Here is a 22812-nt window from a genome sequence, read left to right as displayed (position 1 = left end):
TCGAGCGCAAGAAATTGCGACGAGATCGTCAGCATATATATACACCGCGTATTCATACTTGCAGTTCCGGTCTGATCATCCGTCGTGTTAATTTGACTTTTACAGCCGACTTGTCTGAGAACTGTCCAAAATCAGGACTGGATCGAATCGTTCCGGACGGCGCGCGATCGTTTTCGGCTGCTCATCTTCGTCTTACATAGCCTAACTTAGCTGGCTAACACGATGTCGGAGAGAAAGTTGCACTCCCCTGTGGACAGCACACTTTCCCCTGCTTCATCGCTGAAGCGCAACTCGTCGAAAGTGCGACAAAAAATACATGATTTAAGACAGAAACAACGTCGAAGACATCGGCACGCAGGACCGTCGCATTCAGCTTCGACAACTGAACTAAAGCAAGATAGCAGTCCATATCTAGCTGATGAAAAAAGACGGGACAGCATGACCTCGGAGTTTAGCTTTGGCGACGGCTCATGGAGTGGAAGGTATAATTTACTGATGAGTTATGTAGAATATATATTGATCTCTGACTCCTAAAATCACAGCGAATACGACTCTTCAATAGAGCATGATCCTGGATCTGGCTTGAACTCTCGTCTTTCTCCCACTGGATCCTTACCAGCAGAGCTTGAAGTTCCTGTCGGTTCGGCCTCAAAAGATGGCTCCGCAGTCGCGTTGGTTGCTAATACGGGCTTCGATCATGTACGCTCTTTGTCAAACAATGCTCAGATTGGTAGCTCCGTTTTTACTGGTCCATCGTTTCTTACCTCGGTCTTCTCAGCTGCGCAGACTGCCGCAAATACGTTCTCCAATTTAACAACAGGTGTCAGTAATTCAATTAGTCGCGGTTCCGATTCACCAGGCCCGTCAGTTGAAGGCTCCCCAATGCTGACTCCCAATCTGTCAAATCCGACGTCTAAAGGAAGACTACGAGCGGATACTGAGCCCGCTCCGCGCAAATCGGGTGAATTTGATGATGCTCTGCAGCACGCCTCGGTTGCCCATACGATTGCGACACTTGGAACAGGTCAATTGACTTTAGATAGTATAGTCGAGGACAATGATTCTAATGACAGTCAATTGCTCCCTCCCACAGCCATGCAAAGCGAAGCTAATCTGCCGACCTTTGATTCACATGATCTTACAACTACTCCACCAAATTTCGCAACTGCCAGTGACAGCGCAGCAAACCTTTTGCTCACTGAACGGCCTGGGTCGAAACGCAATTCTATCAATCGTCGCCGTGGGTCGACAGCCAGTGCTGTTGGACTCCCTTCCATACAGCAAAGTCTTCCAACTCAGTCCTCAGTCCCTCGAGTTACCGGGTTTGCTGTCGCAAGCAAGAAAAGAAACAGGGATTTCCATCAACTCTTCCGATCTGTGCCAGAGGACGATTATCTGATTGAAGACTACGGATGTGCGCTTAGTCGAGAAATATTGCTTCAAGGACGATTATATATATCGGAGCAGCATATTTGCTTCAACTCAAATATCTTTGGATGGGTTACCAATTTAGTGATTTCATTTGACGAGGTGATGGCAATTGAGAAAAAGACTACGGCTGGCCTTTTCCCAAATGCGATCGTTGTACAAACTTTACATGCCCGTAATGTGTTTGCCAGTTTTATATCGCGTGATAGTACTTACGAGTTGATGTGTTCTATATGGCATAATGACGAGTTGTCAAATGGAACGCCATCGGGATCTTCAGATGAAAGCTCTGAAAGCGAACGGGAAGAGGCTGAAAGCGAGGATGCCGCTGAAGCAAGCATCGATGAAGAAGGTGATGAGTCTGCAAAAGGTTCTCCCAACCATTCGGGGGATGCTATCCCCAGCGGCGAGCTAGATGAGAAAACTCTTGGACTTACTGGACCTCTCAAACACCCTCCAACAACCTGTGGATGCGCACCAAATGAACATTACGAAAAAATCTTATGTGATGAGAAGTTCAATGTGCCATTAGGCAGATTTTGCACACTGATGTGGGGTGACGATACTAAGTGGATGATGAATTATACCACTAACACGTTAAAAAATTTTGGTAGGATGCTCAGTGCCCAATTATGCTTTGAAAGTTAGTAACACATGAATAGATATGACCACACCGACTCCATTTGAAGACGACGGGAATGGCCACAAGGCTCGAACTTTCAGCTATATCAAGCCCTTATACAGTAGTATTGGACCAAAACAGACAAAATGCCTGACGACCGAAACAATAATGCACTGGGATTTCAACAGTCACGTTACTGTTGTCGTTTCTACTGAGACTCCAGACGTTCCGAACGGAAATCTATTTGTGACAAAGACAAAGTACTGCATTACTTGGGCTGAAAATAATACAACACGAATGTTGATCATGTGCACTATCGAATGGAGCGGCAAAAGTTGGATCAAAGGACCAATTGAGAAAGGCGCCAATGAAGGACAGGCACAATCGGCAAAAGACCTTGTGGCTGCTCTCAATCAGGCGCTCCAGCCAAAGTCTGCGCCAGGAAAGACAAAGACAAAGAAGAAAGGGAAAAGCAAAGGCAAAAACCTGACAAAGCCTTTAAAGCCAATTAGCTCACCTACCCCGGAGTCGTCAAAACAGCTGGATACCTCGCATGTAACTTATGTTATTATCGGAGCTGTAGTTGTGGTTTTAGTGCTTTTGGTTTACTTCTTGCTAGGTGGACCAGCTGGTGGACGCTCGACAGCGAAGGCAGATAGGATGCGGGATGCGCTGTGGGAAATTGAAGAGCAACATTTCTGGGAATGGCTAGAAGATCACACTTCAAAAATTGCAGCTAGAAATGTAGTTACGCATCCCCCTCCGGTGAGATCGAAGGGTTGGCTAAGTAGACATGAGGTCGAGAAAGCAATTGCGATTACGCAGCAGCGCTTGGATTTCTTACGAATGAAGCTGCATATTGAGGAGAGCGAAGTGACTGTGTAGTATCTAGGAATTTTGCATGTTGTATGTCTGCATGAAGCCAAAATTATAATCTTCTTTGGTATGTGAAGTTAGTCAGTTTAAAAAAATTGGTATTGTTTTCGAGTATAAATAATGCTATAAATGGCGTTTCCGGCAGTTATCCGATGAGTTCTCGCGAAGATGAATCCGGTGCCCCTTTCAGGTAAACCTTAACTATTCTATGATACGCTAGCAGCGGTTCGGTGAGTGCTCCGCAACTTTCTCCGCACTCTTATCACAATAATTTCCTCTTCATCGTCAAAGCAAACTCAATTGCATTGAAAAACATGTCTACCGCATTTGCCGAAAAGTGCCGTAAGGTTGTCTGCATTGGCAGAAACTATTTCGACCACGTTCTTGAATTGAACAACGCGAAGCCTACTGCGCCTTTTTTCTTTCTGAAGCCGCCTTCGTCGATGCTATTGCCTGGCAAGGGACCTATTCTTGCACCTACTGGAGTAAACTGCCATTACGAAGTTGAATTAGCTCTTGTTTTCGAAAAGACTATGAAAGACTATGAGTACAAGGGCAAGGACGAGAAGGCTGCGTTGAGCGAATGCGTCGACTACATTAGCGGTATCGGAAATTTAGCTACGGGTTTCGTATATTTCGATTGCTGACATATTTTTCCAGGATACACGGTTGCAATTGATATGACTGGTCGTAACGTTCAGGATGAGATCAAGAAGAAAGGCTTGCCCTGGACTACGGCCAAGGGTTTTGATACTTTCCTTCCCATCTCGTATGTTCCCATTTTTTCCCAAGCTCTATAAATAACGAACTTGAAACTGATCAGCGCTCGTCATTTTAGCCACTTTATCCCCAAGTCTGCCGTCCCTGACCCTTCTGACGTGACGCTCTTCCTTACTGTCAATAACCAGAAGCCATACAACCAGCACGACTCCACCAACCTAATGATGTTCAAGATCCCTGAACTTCTTTCTGCCATCTCGAGCGTAATGACAATTGAGGCTGGTGATATTGTGCTTACTGGTACACCCAAGGGTGTTGGATCTGTCAAGCCTGGCGACCATATCGATGCTGGTTTAGAGGTTGACGGAAAGGTTGTTGAGCAGAGTAAGATCTCAGTTGATGTCGCTGAGAAGGGCGGAATCTACGTGTTTGGAAAGTAAAAAATTGGGTCCATTCAAATGATATTGTGATGTACTAGAAAGAATTTTGATTAATTATATACAAAGAGGATCAATTATCCTCATCTTCATCCTCGTCAAACCCAAAGCCAAAACTAAACCCAGACTCCTTTGCGTCTACCAATTTATCCCAATAAGACATTTCCAATGACTGTGCCCAGTTTTTAATTTTTTCAATCATGCCATCTGTCAACTTTGACTCTTCACCTGTGAGTTTGTCTATAAATGCAGTCAAAACATCTTCGTTTGGCGACTCGTTTTCATCGTCATCAGCGTTGCAGTCTATCTTTTTTCGGAATCCAGAGATTTGGTCTTTCTTATTATGAAAAAAACATAAAACGCTCATGATATGAGAAAAAGGAACAAAATTCTGCGTGATTGCAATAGTGTCCTCAAGATTCACCACAAGATGCCACCATCCGCTAGGAACGTGCAGCATCTCACCTGGTCCACATACACCATGTTTGAAATCTGGCATGGTAAGCGCGGTCTTGTGAAATTCCGCTAGCCATTCTGCAATAGACAAAGGAGAAGTAACACTCGATTCATCAGCAGAAGTGTAAACTCCTGGAGGAAGAACATCAGGAGGAAACATCACCCAGTATTTGGAGCCTTGAATAACGGCATTCCAGGCTGAAGTAGCGTTAGGATCTTTATGGAATGTACTTCCGCTTCTTTCCGGACCGATAATAATCCATCGATAATCAGGTCTAATGTCTTTTAATAAAGTAAGATAGTCCGAGTCAAATAAGCTAGGGGTTTCGTATTCGGATGCCATACTAGTCTTGTCACCAAACTCCCTGTCGAATAAGTACAAAGGCGATTCGTCTTGGTTGGAGGACATGTACTGTGCATAGACGTCAAGTCGCCACCGTACGCATTCTTGAATGAACTCAAGATCGCCATATGACTTTACTAAATCGGAAAACGACCAGCTAGGCCATTTATGAGACGTCAATATGAATGGCTTATACGCCCACTCGGAATCAAATTCTTCTTGTGAAGGTGATATATCAAGATGAGGAATTTGCAATTTATCCGCAGAAAATTCTTTCAGGCAATCCCGGATATAGTCAGTCGAGCGCATATTCGTACAGAAAAACGGACGATAAAGAGTATCAGAATAGAACCCATCGCAACGTAAACATGCTTCCTGGTCTTCATAAATCTTGTAATATGTTCGCCGCCATGTTCCATACCATTTTCCAGGAGCTTTTCCTTGACTGACAAATAATTGTTTCCATAAATCATCTTGGGTTGCAAACGCAGAAAACACTCGACTACAATATCCCAGTGTTCTAAGCTCTTTGGCGCCCAAAGTCTGAAGTACTAAGTTCAATATTTCATCTGGTAAAACGGAAAATGCGCCTAAATTAACCGCTCGCATATCCCTACTTCGTTGCTCAACTGCCGTAGCATCAGATGAGAGAATGAGATTACCAACAGGTTGTATACCAAGAGGATGCTGTTTGTCGATTGACATTATCGGTACACGGCTCGTTTTGGCTCGTTTCCGGGCTTTTTTAATGTTGTCATTACTTTTCCGTTTATCATTCATGAATAGGTCAATGGAATAGTCACTCCTTTCGGTTGCAGCAGCCAGCGGCTGCTCAATCGTCGGCATTCCTGCTGTCCAGGTATATCGAGAGGTGATCTCCAAAAAATAAAAATTTAAAACGCCAAAACTCATCAGCTGACTTTGTAGCAGCAATGGTCAAAACCACTTCAGATCGCAAGCAGCGTCGAGCATCAGCTTAGGTTACACTGAACGAACAGTAAAAGCACAATTATAATGTTCATAAAAACGTCTTCTACAAATACAAAGCTTTGCTGAGCCCATGGAAATTCAAAAAGCCAAAATTTAAACTTCAACTCCGTATCAATATCAAGCAACTATTCACACAACGCCGTGATAATAACATATCTTATAACTCTGAACCGTAGTAACCTGAATACCTTAACCAAAACAATACATAAAATAAAATACAAAAACCAAAATTCCTTTAAAAAATAATAAGTCAAATCCAACCGCCTTACGCTTCAACAGAAAGCATCATAGTTCGAACAACATCGAGCAGACGATTGATAACGAGAACATGCATCTTGCGTTGTCGTTCCGAAAGCTGAACTTCTTCAGATGAGCCCTGCAAAACAAGCTTGCTTTTGACTTCACCAACCAAATCATCAATCTCATCAGTCTTTGTCTCTTCAACTGGTATCTCAGCTGCTGTGGCAGCAGCCTTCTGCAAAGCACCCACAGAGAATCGCCGAGTAGGGTCAGGATCAAAACGAGAACCGAGTGATGGATGAGACTGGTGCTGCTCAGCCCCTACAACAGCAGGCAACGCAGGGTATAAACCGTTGGAGGTCTGGGCCTGCTGTTGCGATGCATATGGGGAAATATGCGGACTAGAGCCACTGACTGAATTAAAAGAGGTGGGTTGGGTCTGCTGGTGTTGCGACAGCGTTGCAGACATGTAAGACGGATGCTGCTGCTGTGAGTGCGCAGGGGCAATGACCGTAGTCGATGTGTAAGGTGGCTGCACCGGAGCTGCAAGCGAAGAGTTATAAACCGAAGTAGAAAGTTGATTGAGGAAGTGCTCAGTCTCAAGCATCTCTTGCTTGGTCTTGAGAGCGGGCAGCGTTGTTGCGTGAGTCTGGCTTTGCTGCTGTCCAATCTGCGACAAAGGAAGAGGATAATGCGGGTGCGACTGATATCCGCCGACCGACCCAGAGTAGTCACTAGCAGGCGGGGGAGGAGTAACACCAACCAGTGCTTCGAGTGCAGCCAGACGCGATGCCATGTCGTGTCCGTACACGGGAGAAACACGATGACGCTTCACATCTTCAACGAAGTCGTTTGCTGCATCAAAAACACGCTTGCGAGGTTGGTCCGCTACAGCAGTAACAAGAGGAGGCTGCGGTGCGTACTCGTGGGGATAGCTAGCGGACGAAGTTGCGTTTATATACTGCTGCTGCTGCTGTTGCTGAGAAGCAAGGGGATGAGCGTAGTATCCGGTAGCCTCATGATGCGACACAGGCACAGAATAATGTTGAGACTGCGTGTGCGCGTGGTCAGGAGTAGGCAGTGGCAGATGAGTGAATCCAATAGCGTAGGGCGAGTGGCCATCGTGGGAGGAGGCCGAGCCGTCGCGACCTTTCCAGACCGAACTTGAATCCTGAGAGCGCTGATCGCGACCAGAACCGTTAAAGGGAGAGTCGTCGGCATGAGTTTTGACGTGCTTCTTGAGATCCTGAGGTCGTTTGAAAGGTTTTGAGCAAAAGTCACAGCGATGAGGCTTTAAAGGTACGTGGACACGCAGGTGAGATGTGATATGGTCGCGCTTGACAGTAGAGGTGCGACAGGCACCCCAGGAACAGGTCAGGCAAAGATTGTTTGTAGACTTGCGGCCCACGTGGTGATCGCAAAGATGGTTGTAAAGATCTTCGGCAGAGGCAAACAATTCCGAGCAGCTGCCCCACTGGCAAGAAAGGTTTTCAGAGGAAGTGGAGGAGGAGGAGGAGGACTGGAGTTGGGAAGACTGGCTTTGACCAATAGAGGGTTGGTGAGCTGACGGAGAGGTCGACTCTGTCCCTACTTTGTAAGTTGGCGAATTTGCAGCCGACGAGTAGGAGGAGGATGTAGAAAGACGACCACCAGAAGACGAAGTGGTGACCGAAGCGGTCGAGGCGGTCGGAGAAGTGAAGGAGGCGGCAGCGGCATAGCCCTGAGAGGTACGGTCAATAATTAGGGATGGAATAGAAGGGTAGGCCGAGGCTGGGAGGAACTGGGCGACGGTAGACATTTTGGAGTGGGAGATATTTCGCGAAGCCATGACGGCGACACGGGGACAGCCTGACTATGTATCCAGAGCGGCGCTTGACACAACAGCGCAATGTTTGTGCAGATATGCAGAGATGCTTGGCATCTTGGCGATCCGAACTTTGTCAGGCGGGCCAGGCAAGGATGATGATAATTCACTTTCAAGTGTCCATATATAAAAGAGTACAGTACCGCTACTGCTGAGTATTGCAGAGATGGCACCGCCGAGTTCACGACTGGAAGAGAGTCGACTGGTTGGGTAGGGACCCTGCTGGATATGTACGCGGCTGGAGAGTCGCGATAGCGACTACTCTGTGCCTCGCCCGTACATCGCCACTCCAGTCCTTTTTTTCCCTTTCTCGCCCAGCTGCCTCACACTATACCAAGTACATGTCTTAGATAGGATACAATCTTTGTAGTTATCAAGCTATCGTGGTAACTTCTGTGTTACCATTCAGCAGTCCCAGCTCTCATGGCGGCACGCACGCCCAGACACTGCCCCACAAGCAGCCAACCAAAGTCAGTGCCATATCTTGTTAAAACCTATCCATGTCTTGGCTAATGGCTACGGAGTTCAAACGCAATTTGGATGCTGAATATCAAATATTATTTCCATCTATCCAATCTGTCACAAAAATACCCAAAAATTATGCCACCTCTAATTCTCATACTACTAACATGCGAATCTAAACATGTGAAACCTCCACCCTCGCTCCCTTCTCCGCCGCCTCATCTTCCGGTGAATAAGCATACTTGGAGTATGACCGGATCTTGGCACCAAACCAGTAAAATAGGAATGGAATTGCGCAACAAGCTAGCGCGATAAATGCAAGAAGTGAACCCGCCCATTCATTGCCGAGTCTGTGGTACATCTGGATTGTAAACAGCGGGCACGCTGCTCCCCACATTGATCGCAAAAAGGTCTTTGCTGCCAAAGCTGACGCAGCATGATGCTGATAAGAATCAACAATATAATTGTTTGCCGAGTTGTATAGTAGGCAGAAACCAATTCCACAAGGAAAGCCAGCCAGACACGGTCCAACCCAGGTAAGTCTAGGGTACGAAGTCCATGCAAAAATAAAAAGACCTATTGGGACCAACCAGCACGAAAGCATCATAGGAACCAGGCGAACTTCCGCTGGCGGCCATCCATTGTATCTCAGGCTCACCTTGCGGTAGTGGCTGTTGACCAGCGGTGCAAGAGCACCTGCAACTATAATTCCAACGGCGATTGGAATGAACATTAGACCAGTCGAGCCACCGCTCATTCCCTTGCCCTCTTGAAAGACAACCGGATAGGCAAAGAAAAACATGTACAATAAACCGTAAAGCACTGACATGTAAAGAGACATCAAAAGTACAATCAACTCGCGGAATAGAAGAATTAATGGTCGACACAAACTGACCTTAAGCATCTCCCCGAGTGGACGACGATTGAGTTCAAGATCCGTGACATACGATTTATCTCCTGACTCCTTTCGCATCTTGCGGGCTCTGCGCTTTAAAATCTCAGGTGCGTATGTCTCTGGGATAATGACCACTATTAGCGCATATACCACACCGCAAAAAATCAACAGCGTATAATAGATCCAACGCCATGAAACAGTATCTCCAATATATCCGCCGACAATGGGACCGATGCATGGGCCTAAGAATGGAGCAGCAGAAAATGCAGCCATAGCTACACCACGTTCCTCGTCACTCCAAAGATCAGCAAGTGTACCGCCAACTAGCGTCATAGGTGCCGAGAAGGCAATGCCATCAATAAAACGGCTCACAAGCAGTGTACCAATGTTTTGTGCAACTGCACAAGGAACGATAAAGATGACGGCTACTGTAAGAGTCGTAACATAAATAATTTGACGACCAAACAGCTCTGACAAAGGTGCAAACGCCAAAGGGCCAATTCCTGAAATGAAACACTGTTAATTCTCTTGCCTCGTTATCTATTGCGCTCTAAGAATGGATACATACCAAAACCAATAACAAATAGAGTTACTGTTAAAATGACAACCTCCTGAGAAACTCCAAATTGTTCCATAACACCTTCGATATCACCAGTTACAACTGCAGAGCCGAATGAAACTGCAAAGCATAGCAACGAGACTAACAGTGTACACAGCCACTTATAACCTTTCGACCAATTTCTAGGATTACTTGGATCGCCTGGAGTGAATGTAACCACTTTGTAACCTTCTTTGTCGACAACGAATCCAGACTGGTGGGGAGAAATGTATTCGGTAAGATCTGCCTGAGAATCGACAGCCGCGACAGGGAAATTAGCTGCGTCAAGAGGAGCTACATTCGTAGCCGCTCTGTGCAGGTATGGCTGATGAGTTCCACTCAGTTCAATGTCAGGATGAGAGGCAGCCTCTGTCGAGGCTGCAGAAAAAGCATCGTCTGATGCCATTGACTTGATATTATTATGATGTAGATCAAGAAGATTAAGATGAAAGACAATGGCAGCACAGAAGGCTGGGATGCCGGCCTAGATATAACTACAATGAAGGGACGGGAAGCACGGCAAATGATTCCCTTGGGCTGTCGCCCCGAAAGCATTGTGCCGTTGTTCCGCGACAGGATCATCTGTGTTTGACGGTGACGCCTAGGATCCGGCATATCAGTGCCGAGTTGGCGAAAGCAAAAGCCGGTAGTCCGGCAATATGTGGCGCAGTCGTGGCGCAAGTGTGGCGCGAGCGATGACGTGGGGTCCTGGAGTACGTAACTGATGATAAAGGGAACCCAGCGATACTAATGCTTGATGCTATTTAGTTGGATAATATCCTCAGAGATTTTAGTTATCTTGATGCTGCTATAACCTGACTGCACTCGTTACCAAGTCTGGCAGCACATGCAACCACACCAACGGAGACCGGCTATGTGTACTGCATTTGAAAAATTTGCTAAGATGAAGTAAGACCGGTATTCGATGCTAAACCATAAAGCCGTCCAGTATCATAACCTGGTGATATTCAGTATAATTTGACGTAGTCTACAGTCTAGTTGGTGAGCTTTTGATGGGGAAGAATCTGCTTGCGTGGAAGCTCGTGGGTCTCTATTTCAATACGAATATGTAGCTATATTATAGTGAAAACTTTAGCAAGTCGTGTGAATTGACAGAGATTATGGCAAATGATAGCTAAGAATTCATGGATAGAGATTAAAAGTGCGAAAATAGGACGATATCCAGCGTCATCTGATCTAATAGCAATATGTTTATTATGTCACCTCTTCTACCTGATTATATAATGAACTGTATATTAGTATTTACATTTATGCCGTAACTGCAAATATATACCTAGGCTCTTTTAAGCGAGCACAGTCAGCGATTGCACGGCTACGGAATGGAAAATGCGCCGGAAACCAAAATAGTCTCAGAGTCGCGCACCTGCCATTCTAATGGTCTTCAGAGCATCTCGTCGCTTGTTTGCCAACTTCCCCTTTCGCTCTGCGCGTTCGACATCGTTTCCATTCCGGCCAACTGCCTTCGCGCTTGCTGCCACCCTCTTCGCCGTCTCGAACCAAAAGTCCGCCTCTTGGACAGACCAACTCCGCGATTGTCATCCGTCTGAAGCTGTTGCCATCTACCAGGCCGCCCTTCGCTACCCTCCTTGCCCCGACTTTCTCTCGATATACCCACCGTTCGATATGCCGCCACCCAATCAAGCTCCTGGACGTCCTGGAAATCTGACTCCGGAGCAGGAAGCAAAGCTCAAAGAGTTTTGGCTCGTAGTTCTGAAGACTTTTGGGGTTCTTCCTCCGCCTTCGCTCTTAGAGTCCTCGGCTATCACGAGCACAACTTCAATAAATTCTGCTGCTGTCGCCCCAAAAATATCTGAAACTGCTTCCTCCGAAGCAAACGGCGACAAGAAAAAGAAGAGATTTGGTGTATTTAGAAAGAAAGACAAAGAAAACAACAAGGAGAAAGAGAAAGAGAAGGAGAAGGAGAAAGAAATGACAAGTGCATCCACAATCTCGAGCCCCACTATCGGCAGCACAGTTGGACCAGATGATAATGACAAGTATGGTCAATCAAAGCAATACAAGACAGCATTGGCTGAGATGTCTCCAGAGGAATTGCGCGTCGCATTTTGGAGTATGGTCCAGGCCGATCATCCCGACGGACTGCTCTTACGTTTCTTACGTGCTCGTAAATGGGACGTTAAAAAGGCGCTCGTTATGATGGTATCCACGATGCACTGGCGTCTCAAAGAAGTTGACGTTCAGTCCATCATGTTTAAAGGTGAAGGTGCCGCACTTGCTGAACACGACGAAGGTTTTCTGAAACAAGTTCGGCTTGGAAAATCGTATCTTCATTCTACTGATAAGGCTGGGAGACCTATTTGCGTGGTACGCGCACGCCTGCATAAACAAGGGGATCAATCAGAGGACGCGCTCAACAGATATACAATCTATGTCATTGAGACTGCTCGTGTGTGCTTGAAGGACCCTGTTGATACTGCAACTGTGGTTTTCGATCTCAGTGACTTTTCGGTAAGATATTACTCTTTATCACTCAGCCTTTTGTAAAATCAATTGTTAATATCAAACATCTAGCTTGCCAATATGGACTACGCGCCAGTTAAATTCATGATCAAGTGTTTTGAGGCACATTATCCTGAGAGTCTTGGTGTCTGCCTGGTATACAAAGCGCCGTGGATTTTTCAGGGCATCTGGAATATTATCAAGGGCTGGCTTGATCCCGTTGTTGCGTCAAAGATTCATTTCGTTCGCAACGTCGACCAACTGGCAGAATTCATAGATCGAGATAAGTTGTGGAAAGAATTGGGAGGCCCAGATGCCTATGAGTATAAATACATCGAGCCCATACCTGGCGAGGATGATTTACTTCAAGATGTAGAAACTCGCGAAAAACTTCTTGAAGAGCGAGCAAAAATTGTGCGCGAGTTTGAAGATGCTACTTATAACTGGATTTACTCGTCATCCAGTGACGTCAGGCAGGCACGATTTGATATTGCAAAGCGGCTAAAAATCGACTATGTTGGTTTAGATCCGTACTTGCGTGCCAGATCGATCTATGATAGAATGCACTACATCAATCTAAAAGAAAGTGTCGAATAATCTATTCTCTAATTGGATATTTGCATCAAGATTGTTTGATGCGCATTAGATGACTGTGTTATGGCGTTTGATTGAGAAAGATGACTACTGGTTTTTTAATCTCAAGTCAAATCGTTGGACGACTGCTGTGGGGTGTGTACTTTTTATCATTCTTCCATATCATTTTGTGTCTAGTCACTTCTTTGTTCGCATCTAATGCTTGCCTTACTGCATTGATTTTTCGTCTAAATTTCTAGTCTGGAATAGTATGATCGACGAAGATTTAAGATAGAATATATATGAAATAAATCAATTGAAGTATCAGAGCACTTACGCTTACAATATATACCCCATCCCAAAAATACGGAATCACTTATTACATTGGAGCAGAATAAGAGATCAGTCATAGAAAATTCCCGCTTACAGAATGTTCTCGTCTTCCTCAGAAATTGAATTTTTAATGCGAAGCAAAATGGTGGTCTTCCACTTGTCCAACTTTGAAAACTGATCAAATTGGAATACTTTGTCAGTAAATCGCTCTTGGTCACCGTCTTCGTAGGCTGAGACTACATCTTGCAGAAGAACAAATTCTCGGGTCTGGAAAAACGACGGGTCGGCGTCCGCGTATTCGTCAATAGCTCTTTTAGCAGCAATGATATCCTAAAGAGGTCGACGCTCTGTTAGAGTGGCAAGCATACTAAACAAAATCACATGATATATACCTTGTTGGCGATATGACACAGTCCTGATCTAAAAAAATAATCTTTTACGCTCCACTTGGTAAGGTTGTTTGTAAGACTGTTTTTGGCGACCAACTCATACTTTGCAATTGCCCGCGGATAATCTTCTCGCAAAGCAGCAATCTCAGCAACCTTTAGCCATGCTTTGTTTGCCAACCTGAGAACAGTTAGCAATGATTGCAGTGATATATAGCTTTCAGGACTTACGATTCAGCGCCATCAGCAGAAAACCACTCGCCTGCATCGTCGTACGCATCCATAGCACGCTCCAGATCGCCGAGATCAATTTCGTATAATCCAGCTAGATCCTGTTTGTATGTAGCAGCTCGTCGGAATTGGCCTTTTGTCGTAAATAAGGTGATGGCTTGGATTAAGAGACGAGCAGATTCTAAAAAATAAATAATTCATTATCAGCTTATCAAAATATAAATGCAAGGTCGCGATAAAGGTACATACCAGAAGGATCTACCTTCTTCAGAGCTTTGTACGCCTCAATGTATGTGTTTGCAGCCTCGTCTTTTGCTTCAGATTTTAGTTGCATCTCAGCGGCCTTCTCAAAAGCGCTTCCAGCACTCGCCACTAGAAAAAATTTGGTTAATACCAAAGTCATTTCTCAATACCATCGTGGGACGATGACGTACTATCCTTGTTCAACCGAAAAGCATTGGCAGCTTCAATATATAAGTCAGCAGCTTCCTCAAATCTAGAGGAACCAGACAGCATTCCAAAAAAGCCTGTAGATGACGCCTTTTTCTCCGCCTGTGAAGTTGTTAGTTAATGTCCTACGTTAAACAAGCAAGCCGCGATCACGCTCAAACGGCAATTCTACCTTTAGAAGCAGCGCCTGTGCATCCGACATAACGAAAGGGCTACTTATTTATAACAAACAGAAATAAGAAGAAAATAAGAATAGTAATGGAAGTTGAACAAACACTGAAAGAAATTCAGATCTAAAAACAAATTCGCTCGGCAATACTGAACAACGTGTAGTCAAGTGCAGCTACTTCAAGTGTATGGTATCAATTACGACAAAGGCTCAGTTAGCGCATTTTACCCGGCTATGGATTCTGACTATCTGTCCATTAGCCCTAACCCGACTTAAGCTCTGCCTGGTACTCTACCGGGCCTTGGGATTGGCTTGATTCGGCCAGTAGTTCGGCAGAGGAGCATACGAAACGGAAATTAATGAACGGATTGAATTACTATAGAATTTATCGTATTTTAATATGAATTCGATAATCAGTCAGAATGTCTAAGTGACGCAATAATGTGCATACATCAGAATCTAAATTAGTTGCCGTAGCAACGTCTCTGTTGACATCAGTGCTTCTATCCCCAGTTTTCATATTCTCATCCAGCGCGCACAAGTCTTGTCTCTGTTGACACGCGTATATCTTGCGGCCAACCCACATTCAGACCTTGCCACGGCAACAATATTCCACAGAGGCATAATGTCTTCACGAACGACAAGATCAACGCGCATGACGCGATCGTCCATGGCGTCACAGTCGAAGTCTCCCATGGTAATTGCACCAAAAGCAACGACGCGAGCTAAGAAAGCTGCCGCGGCGACCACAACAAAGTCTACTTCGACTCGGACCCGTCATGCTAAAAAAGAAGTTATGGAAGAGAGTGATGATGAACTCAATAATGATGATGCTATGAGCGCTGCAATCTTAGATCGGATGTCCTCAACAGGTACTACCACTCCGCTTGCTACTCTATCGGCATCAAAACAAAACGTCGATAGCACCCGGAGTCCTTTCTCTCCTACCAGCATCAGCGCTGACCGGTTTCGGCGATTAACTTTGCAATCTCCTACAGCATCTTATGATCCGGTCGATACGGAAAATACCCCGATAGAGTCTGCCTTAACACCCAAGCAGAAGTTGATGCCAGTGGAGAAGCCTGATCCGATGCAAGAGATTACCCCTTCGCGTCAGAACGTATCGGTTGTGGCACTTCATCCTGATACCCCAAAGATGAATACAGCCATGGGCACTGTGATGAAGCCCGCTACTCCAGTTCCTGAGGCACCCAAGCAGCGGTTGGTGATCGCTAATTTGGTACTCAATAACTTCAAGTCTTACGCTGGCCGTCAAGAAGTCGGACCCTTCCACAGTGTACGCATGTTGTTTTTTGCTTTTAAGAAATTTGTGCTAAATTTTGTCCAGTCATTTTCAGCTGTCGTAGGGCCCAACGGCTCGGGAAAATCCAATGTTATCGACTCTTTACTCTTCGTGTTTGGATTTCGCGCAAGTAAAATGCGTCAAGCGAAGCTATCGGCCCTAATCCATAACTCAGCAGCCTATCCGGATCTGAATCAATGCAGCGTGGAGGTTCATTTTGAGGATGTTACTGATAATGTAAACTTTTTTTTTACTTCCATTTCTGGCACTTGAGATACTAACATATTTTCTCAGCATGACGGATCTACCTCCGTTGTACCCGACTCTAAGTTGGTTATTACTCGCCGCGCATACAAAAACAACACATCCAAGTATACGATAAATGACCGCGAGAGCAATTATAGCGAAGTGACCGGCCTACTTCGCGAGCGTGGTATTGATCTGGATCATAAACGATTCTTGATCTTACAAGGAGAGGTTGAAAGTATCGCACAAATGAAGCCTAAAGCCCAAAACGATAGCGATGATGGGCTGCTTGAGTACTTGGAGGATATAATTGGTACTGCAAAATACAAAAAGCTTATTGACGAGTCCGCCGTTGAGGTTGAAACTTTGAATGAGCTCTGTCATGAAAAACATAGCAGATTAGAGATAGTCCAAAAAGAAAAGGCGAAGTTGGAGGTGAGAGATTCGTGCTATGCTTCTAGCAATTTAAGAGTATGCTGCTAACTTACGCCAAGGATGCCCGCAAAATCGCCATGGAATATATTAATGATGACAATGAACTTGCATTGAAGCGAAACTCTTTGTATCAGCTATACATTGCAACGAGCAAGCAGAATATTCATCTCACTGAGCAAGTCTTGGTATGATCGCTGTTACTTTTTAGAATATTTGATCGCATTTTCTGATAAGATATATAGGCTGAGTTGTCTGCCCAACTTGACGAGCAGATTGCAAACAATAAGGGCAATGAGGACGAAATCAACATGCTCAAGAATACTTATGAAACTGCGGTCCAGGAGCTTGAGAGCTTGCAAGGGCAAGCAAAAGCTGCAGCAAAAGCACATGCTAAACATGAACGAGATGTTGTGCAATATACAGAGAGAAAAAAACATATCTCAGCGAAGCAAGATAAGTTGACGAAAATCATTGCAAGCTCAAAATTGTCCATTAATAGCTCCTCGGGTTGGATGTCCAATTACGATGAGGAAATTGAGCGACTTTCAGGCGAGATTGAACAGCTTCAGAGTAGCTTGGTCTCTGAAGAGAGCAAGCTGGAAGAAATTAAAGAGAGCTTGGAAGGTAACACTAGAGGCATCTCTGATGAAATCGAGCAGAAAAAGAAGTTGCTTGAGCCGTGGAACGAGAAAATCAACATGAAAATTTCTGAACTGGATATTGCAAAAAGCGAATTGCAGATATTTTTTGACAAACGAGTTGCTGCTGAAACGGCAATTGCCGAACAGGAGGCAAAGATTAAGTCCATCAAGGTCAACGGTCGTGCCAGGGTAAGAGATATATCATCTGGGAACGTCTGTTTAATTTTACTAATAGCATATTCCCATACAGGAACAAGAAATACTAAGCTTAAAGGCTGAACTTGCCCATGTTGACGAGCAGATTCAACTAGGAGAAAGTGAATACTCGCAGGCTATTTCCTCGCTTGATGAAATTCGTCAACAAGTCTCTATTGTTCGGCAGAAGGCTCAGGAGGCTCGTGAGCAAATGTCGACATCACAGAGCCAGGGTAAAGTTCTTTCAAGCTTGAAGCATCTTGAAGAGTCTGGGCGTATCAACGGATTTTTCGGACGCTTAGGCAATCTAGGAGCTATAGATGAGCGCTTTGACGTTGCTATCTCAACAGCCTGTCCGGCTTTAAACAATCTCGTAGTAGAGAATGTGGAAACTGGTCAGGCATGCATTGAGTACCTGAGGAAGAATAATCTTGGCCGCGCCATGTTTATCTTACTCGACAAGTTGCCACAAAAAGATCTGTCTCCAATCGAGACACCAGAAAATGCGCCTCGCCTATTTGATCTTGTGCGGCCTAAGGATCCAAGATTTGCACAGGCATTTTACAGTGTCTTGCACGATACTCTTGTTGCAAAAGACATGATACAAGCAAATCGAATTGCGTATGGCAAGAGACGATGGCGCGTGGTAACGATTGACGGAAAGCTTATTGACACATCAGGAACGATGAGCGGAGGAGGATCTAGAGTGTCGAAAGGACTTATGAAGAGTAAGCTATCGGATGCTTTTTCGGAGAAAGATCTCAAAATATTGGAGGATGAGCTAGCTGGATCTGAACAACGATTTGAGCAAGAGCAGGCTAAAGTCAATGCGATGGAAGATGCCTTAAGAGAGCTTAAGAAACGAAAACCAAAGGTTGAGATCTCCATCTCAAAAATTGAGCTAGAAATTCAGGCCATGGGTACCCATCTCTTGGATACGAAGAAAATGTTGACTGACCTGCGCGCTGAGCTAGACTCGAATTCTACTGATCCTGCTGCTGTGAAGAAACTTGAAAAGAGTATTGCTGGTTTCGAGCTCCAGGTTGATCAATTCCGTGAAAAAACTTCTTCTATCGAGAACGAGATCAAAGACCTTGAGGAGCAGATAATGCAAATTGGTGGCGTCAAACTTCGAATTCAGAAATCCAAGGTTGATGGTATCAAGCAGCAGATGGAGATCAGGAGCGAGCAAATTTCAAATAGCGAAATGGCGAAGGCAAAGGCTGAGAAAGAGGCTTCAAAGCAGAATAGAGCAGTTTCTTCAGCCGAGAAGGAGCTTACTGAGATTGAAATCGAAGCTAACCAGGTTGATAAGGATCTTTTGCGTGTTCAAGAAGAGGCAGATGAACTTGAGCGCACTGCTAATCAGTCAGCATTTGCTCTAGAAGAGATGCAAGAGAAGGTTAAAGAGATCAAACTTAACACGGATGAGCGCTCGAAGGAAATTAACCAGTTTAGAAAGATCGAGGTTGAACTTAGTAACAAAATCGAGAGTCATCAGAAAGAGCTTCGTGAAAACACGGCAAGGCTTAGGCATTGGACTGGCAAGCTTAGTGAGCTAGCTCTTCATGATGCCGGTAATGACGACGATATGCAAACCGAATTGCCTGCGTACAGTGAAGATGAGCTGCAAGATATGAATTCGGATGAACTTAAAGCAGAAATTGCTTTACTCGAAGAAAAGACAGATAAGGCGAGTGTTGATCTCAGCGTCTTGGAAGAGTATCGCCGCCGGGAGAAAGAGTTCAAAACTAGGAATGCTGATCTTAGTGATGCTGTTAGCCAGCGTGATGCAATGAAGCAGCGTTACGAGGATCTTCGTCAGCGTCGCTTGGATGAGTTCATGGAGGGGTTTGGTCAGATATCGGTCAAGCTAAAAGAGATGTATCAAATGATTACTATGGGCGGAAACGCAGAGCTCGAGCTTGTTGATAGTCTGGATCCATTCTCGGAAGGGATTCTATTCAGCGTGATGCCGCCGAAGAAGAGTTGGAAGAATATCTCAAATCTGTCGGGCGGTGAGAAGACTCTTAGCTCATTGGCGCTAGTGTTTGCTTTGCATCACTTTAAGCCAACGCCATTGTACGTTATGGATGAAATTGATGCAGCACTAGATTTCCGCAACGTGTCTATTGTGGCCAACTACATCAAGGAACGAACTAAAAACGCTCAGTTTATTGTCATTTCCTTGCGAAACAATATGTTTGAGTTAGCCAAGCAGCTTGTGGGTATTTACAAAGTTAATCACATGGTAAGAATATCTAATAATCCTTGCGCGATACTAAATATTTTTAGGCTAACCTAATTAATCTTGCAGACCAAGAGTATTACTCTAAAGAATCAGGACCTCCATTCTATCATTAGCTCACATGAAAATCAGCAGCAGCAACAGAGCGACAGGAGCAGCAGCAGCAGCAGGCCGTAGTCGGATTTGTGGATTGTTATTAATATTTCATTGGGTTTACATCTTGTTTAAATATCGTTACTATCAGCCTTTGACATAATCAGTTGTAGATATTACGGTAATTTAATCTGTAGCTGGCCATTCAGCTTTTATTATATTTGAAGTCTGCGGCTCAGTATCTAGAGCGAGGAGAGTGCGCCTCAGCTGGCTCATGGCATATTATGCCGCAGCCAAGGACATGAATGATTCATAAATCTTCAATGAAGCACGGCATTCGATTGCTATTTGAAAGGTCCATTGACTGAACTTTATTGCCGAATTAGTCGAAAGGCGACAGAGATTAGCAGTAACTTGATTCACGCTGAGACTCTTAAAGAAGAGTAAGCCCAAGAGGGCAGACGACGCGAACACGCCGGTGCCGGTATTAGCGGTACGCCCTCAGTCTTCTAGGCACGCATCTCGAGATGATTCAGCTCGTTGGTCTCGTCAAGAGGAGTTAGAAACACCACAGGCATTACACCGGGTTCAGCAAAATGTACTTCACAGGACTGTACCATATTCATCAACTTTTCCTATTGCGAACCAACAGGCGGTGGCAGATGCGCTACCGGCGGTAGCAGCAACAAACGTGCCAAAGTTTTACAACGTGTCAGATAATACTGTCGTATACCAGCGAGTGATTTTGGTTCATGGAGGGGCAGGCCGCCAAAATAATACTTACGACGGATCAATTACTGTCCATCATCATCTTCAAGAATTTCCTCCTGTAACATTTCCATTAGCTAATGGATATTTCAAAGCGTTGGTTCATTTAGCTCCTGGACCGAATCAGCTTAGATTTACTTACAATCTACCATCAAATGTAATTCCTGGACCTTCTAGCTCGACAATAACAGTCAACTATATTCCACTACTGCAAAACGAGCCTCTCCATCTCGCGATCCTGGTCGCCAAAGACAGCAACTTGACATTTGACTCGCCACCAGATAAAACTGCGACAAACGGCAACAGGTTAGAGTCAGCGATACGGAAGCTTCGCATGGCTGGATACTTGTGGCAAGCTTTTATGGGGGAGCAGATGTCTAGGAATGGGATGGGAAAACGAACATTTAGACTAGACGAAGAATGGGCTTCTGATTCTTTGTCACGTCACGATTCCAAATATAGAATGACTGCAAAGGTTCATATCATACGGTGTGACAAGACTATGAGAGGTCAGTTAATAGAATCGCAAATGTTACTGATTATATCAAACAGGTACTAACTGCTATTTATGCAGAACTAAGAGATTTGGGTGTTTCCCAACGTGCCATTGGAGAACAGAATACAGATGAGCTTCTCGAAATTACAGCGGATGCTCTTCTTCGATATGGCGGTCCATTTGCTCCGTCACATATAGGCCAAGAGGCACATGTTGCAGTTCTGCTTCTGGACTCTAAGTGGGATCCGATGAATAATATCATTAGAGCTTCTACAGCGTCTAACGGAAAACGTAATCAATTCAGAATAGGCATATTCGGTAGCCATTTACTGTATAGTTGGCCTTCACATATTGAAGAAGTTGTTTCATGTGTATGTACAAGTTCTTATACTTGTCTGTTTATTTTCCTCACGATTATTTCTACAGTTTAGCGATACGACTGCTACTGATCCTCAGTTTGTTGCCAATGGTGGAGATCAACTCGGTCTGTACTTTCAAGCTGCAAGTGTGGGTATTGGCTCTATGATGCAACAAGTTGGGGGATTACTTGGGTGCCCTCGTGAGGAAACGGGGATAATGAATGGAGACTTTGTAACTCTTAATCGCACTTTCTGCATGCGAGTAAGTACTTCTCTTTCATTGATTTAGTTTAGTGTAGGCGTCTAGAGCTAATAGCTTTATTTTAGGAGCCATGGCAGAAGATCTGTTTACCGAAAGACGAATGCTCATGGCATCGGTAAGACCTCTTGAGTTTGTAATTGCGCATTTATTGCTGCTAATCATTTTTGCTACAGATTGGATCTGCTACGGTTTAGATGCCATCCAATGCTCAGACTCCCTCCGGAACCAGTATTGGTGAAGTGCGGACTAGTAGTGTACCCAGTTGAAAACGGTTTAATCGTATCGTGCACAGCTGGCATCTTCTTGACCGAAATACACTGCGAGGGGGGGTGCCGGGCACATATCGAGTATCCTGATGGCCCCCGTAAGGATATCTTTCTATTTGAGGAAGAGCTGCGAGCTTTGATGCCTCAGAGATATCAGTATAAACCAATGAAGCTTAAAATTCTTGGTTTGAGTGAACAGCAGGTCAATGTTGAAGACTTCAACATGATTTCCAAAACTTTTCGTAATAATTTGGGACATATGATGTTTGATAGTATGATAGCTGATGTTGCTGACATACCTACGGACACTTCACCTGTTCGCGTTCTGTTCAGGCGGATAACGAGAATTAGAATTTACCATGAGCAATTTGTTAACGGTCTTGAATTTTACTTTGATAGTGGTTCTGCGGTGTTTGGTGGAAGAGGGGGATCACAGTCAGATTTCAATTTTGAGCCAGGCGAGAAGCTAGTAGGATTTAGTGTCCGATCCAATACCTCGGTCGATGGTATACAGCTTATTACGTCACTGAAAAGAAGGTTTAGTTTTAATTTCCTTTTGAATTCTGTATTTCAATTCTAATTGGTCCTGATAAGCAGTGCGTTGTATGGTAATGTCAGCGATAGTAGCTCTACTGACTTGATTCCTCCACGTGGGTATTTAATCATTGGTGTGCACGGCTATGTGAAGGTGAGCTCAACGTCAACGCCATTTTTTTAGCTTTCATCTGTGGCTGACAGTCCTCATATAGCAATCAATATTTCGCATGGGAATCATATATGCAGGAAATTAAATACTAATCATGTTAAAGCTGTTCAACTAAAATTGGGTAGTTAATAGTCTGACTTTGTTAGCATCAGATGTCGGCCGACTGACCAATTTGGACGATTCAGGTGATAGTTACTATCAGCGTATGATCATGAATGGGTTTGCTTTTGAAAGAAAATA

The 22812-nt window shown here is 44.6% G+C and overlaps 9 protein-coding genes across 9 annotated transcripts; 5 read left to right on the top strand and 4 right to left on the bottom strand.

Annotated features, from left to right (window-relative positions):
* The first annotated feature begins 1 nt into the window (after position 1).
* V2V93DRAFT_364114 (uncharacterized protein) lies at positions 2 to 3167 on the top strand. Its single transcript, XM_066908777.1, has 3 exons — positions 2 to 482; positions 543 to 2038; positions 2091 to 3167. The coding sequence occupies exons 1-3, from the start codon at positions 223 to 225 to the stop codon at positions 2933 to 2935; spliced, it is 2601 nt and encodes an 866-aa protein (XP_066767888.1). The 5' UTR covers positions 2 to 222; the 3' UTR covers positions 2936 to 3167.
* V2V93DRAFT_364112 (uncharacterized protein) lies at positions 3168 to 4175 on the top strand. The gene is made up of 3 exons (XM_066908776.1): positions 3168 to 3529; positions 3587 to 3695; positions 3765 to 4175. The coding sequence occupies exons 1-3, from the start codon at positions 3241 to 3243 to the stop codon at positions 4084 to 4086; spliced, it is 720 nt and encodes a 239-aa protein (XP_066767887.1). The 5' UTR covers positions 3168 to 3240; the 3' UTR covers positions 4087 to 4175.
* On the bottom strand, positions 4091 to 5757 carry V2V93DRAFT_364111 (uncharacterized protein). The gene has a single exon (XM_066908775.1). The coding sequence runs from the start codon at positions 5726 to 5728 to the stop codon at positions 4157 to 4159; it is 1572 nt and encodes a 523-aa protein (XP_066767886.1). The 5' UTR covers positions 5729 to 5757; the 3' UTR covers positions 4091 to 4156.
* On the bottom strand, positions 5758 to 7937 carry V2V93DRAFT_331628 (uncharacterized protein). The gene has a single exon (XM_066907661.1). The coding sequence runs from the start codon at positions 7908 to 7910 to the stop codon at positions 6138 to 6140; it is 1773 nt and encodes a 590-aa protein (XP_066767885.1). The 5' UTR covers positions 7911 to 7937; the 3' UTR covers positions 5758 to 6137.
* A 676-nt stretch (positions 7938 to 8613) lies between these two features.
* Positions 8614 to 10337, bottom strand: V2V93DRAFT_320923 (major facilitator superfamily domain-containing protein; the record flags this gene model as incomplete). The annotated part of the gene is made up of 2 exons (XM_066907340.1): positions 8614 to 9836; positions 9902 to 10337. 2 exons carry the CDS (start codon positions 10335 to 10337, stop codon positions 8614 to 8616), a joined length of 1659 nt encoding a protein of 552 aa, XP_066767884.1.
* Positions 10338 to 11575: 1238 nt separating this feature from the next.
* Positions 11576 to 13009, top strand: V2V93DRAFT_389896 (CRAL-TRIO domain-containing protein; the record flags this gene model as incomplete). Its single annotated transcript, XM_066912377.1, has 2 exons — positions 11576 to 12421; positions 12485 to 13009. 2 exons carry the CDS (start codon positions 11576 to 11578, stop codon positions 13007 to 13009), a joined length of 1371 nt encoding a protein of 456 aa, XP_066767883.1.
* Positions 13010 to 13109: 100 nt separating this feature from the next.
* Positions 13110 to 14816, bottom strand: V2V93DRAFT_364104 (soluble NSF attachment protein). The gene is made up of 6 exons (XM_066908774.1): positions 14558 to 14816; positions 14370 to 14487; positions 14185 to 14307; positions 13936 to 14116; positions 13711 to 13885; positions 13110 to 13648 (listed from the first exon to the last, which is right to left on the bottom strand). The coding sequence occupies exons 1-6, from the start codon at positions 14585 to 14587 to the stop codon at positions 13409 to 13411; spliced, it is 867 nt and encodes a 288-aa protein (XP_066767882.1). The 5' UTR covers positions 14588 to 14816; the 3' UTR covers positions 13110 to 13408.
* Positions 14817 to 15644: 828 nt separating this feature from the next.
* On the top strand, positions 15645 to 19799 carry V2V93DRAFT_320414 (RecF/RecN/SMC; the record flags this gene model as incomplete). Its single annotated transcript, XM_066907315.1, has 7 exons — positions 15645 to 15851; positions 15903 to 16094; positions 16152 to 16538; positions 16598 to 16723; positions 16781 to 17368; positions 17430 to 19625; positions 19692 to 19799. 7 exons carry the CDS (start codon positions 15645 to 15647, stop codon positions 19797 to 19799), a joined length of 3804 nt encoding a protein of 1267 aa, XP_066767881.1.
* Positions 19800 to 20242: 443 nt separating this feature from the next.
* On the top strand, positions 20243 to 22657 carry V2V93DRAFT_389893 (putative peptidase family-domain-containing protein; the record flags this gene model as incomplete). Its single annotated transcript, XM_066912376.1, has 8 exons — positions 20243 to 20273; positions 20399 to 20992; positions 21058 to 21350; positions 21436 to 21600; positions 21678 to 21715; positions 21774 to 22403; positions 22464 to 22554; positions 22616 to 22657. 8 exons carry the CDS (start codon positions 20243 to 20245, stop codon positions 22655 to 22657), a joined length of 1884 nt encoding a protein of 627 aa, XP_066767880.1.
* Positions 22658 to 22812: the final 155 nt, after the last annotated feature.

Source organism: Kockiozyma suomiensis, assembly GCF_038497685.1.
Source record: "Kockiozyma suomiensis strain NRRL Y-17356 unplaced genomic scaffold V2V93scaffold_2, whole genome shotgun sequence".
Taxonomy (NCBI): Eukaryota; Fungi; Ascomycota; class Lipomycetes; order Lipomycetales; family Lipomycetaceae; genus Kockiozyma; species Kockiozyma suomiensis.
Note: the sequence above shows the minus strand (reverse complement) of the source record. Positions and strands in the feature narration are given on the sequence as shown.

Coding starts and splice junctions, on each gene's coding strand:
- V2V93DRAFT_364114 (XM_066908777.1), top strand. CDS start 223: ATGTCGGAGAGAAAGTTGCACTCCCCTGTGGACAGCACACTTTCCCCT. Junction 483..542: donor GACGGCTCATGGAGTGGAAG/GTATAATTTACT, acceptor CTAAAATCACAG/CGAATACGACTCTTCAATAG. Junction 2,039..2,090: donor TAACACGTTAAAAAATTTTG/GTAGGATGCTCA, acceptor ACACATGAATAG/ATATGACCACACCGACTCCA.
- V2V93DRAFT_364112 (XM_066908776.1), top strand. CDS start 3,241: ATGTCTACCGCATTTGCCGAAAAGTGCCGTAAGGTTGTCTGCATTGGC. Junction 3,530..3,586: donor ATGCGTCGACTACATTAGCG/GTATCGGAAATT, acceptor ATATTTTTCCAG/GATACACGGTTGCAATTGAT. Junction 3,696..3,764: donor GATACTTTCCTTCCCATCTC/GTATGTTCCCAT, acceptor TCGTCATTTTAG/CCACTTTATCCCCAAGTCTG.
- V2V93DRAFT_364111 (XM_066908775.1), bottom strand. CDS start 5,728: ATGCCGACGATTGAGCAGCCGCTGGCTGCTGCAACCGAAAGGAGTGAC.
- V2V93DRAFT_331628 (XM_066907661.1), bottom strand. CDS start 7,910: ATGTCTACCGTCGCCCAGTTCCTCCCAGCCTCGGCCTACCCTTCTATT.
- V2V93DRAFT_364104 (XM_066908774.1), bottom strand. CDS start 14,587: ATGTCGGATGCACAGGCGCTGCTTCTAAAG. Junction 14,308..14,369: donor TTTTCGGTTGAACAAGGATA/GTACGTCATCGT, acceptor AATTTTTTCTAG/TGGCGAGTGCTGGAAGCGCT. Junction 13,886..13,935: donor TCTGCTGATGGCGCTGAATC/GTAAGTCCTGAA, acceptor AACTGTTCTCAG/GTTGGCAAACAAAGCATGGC.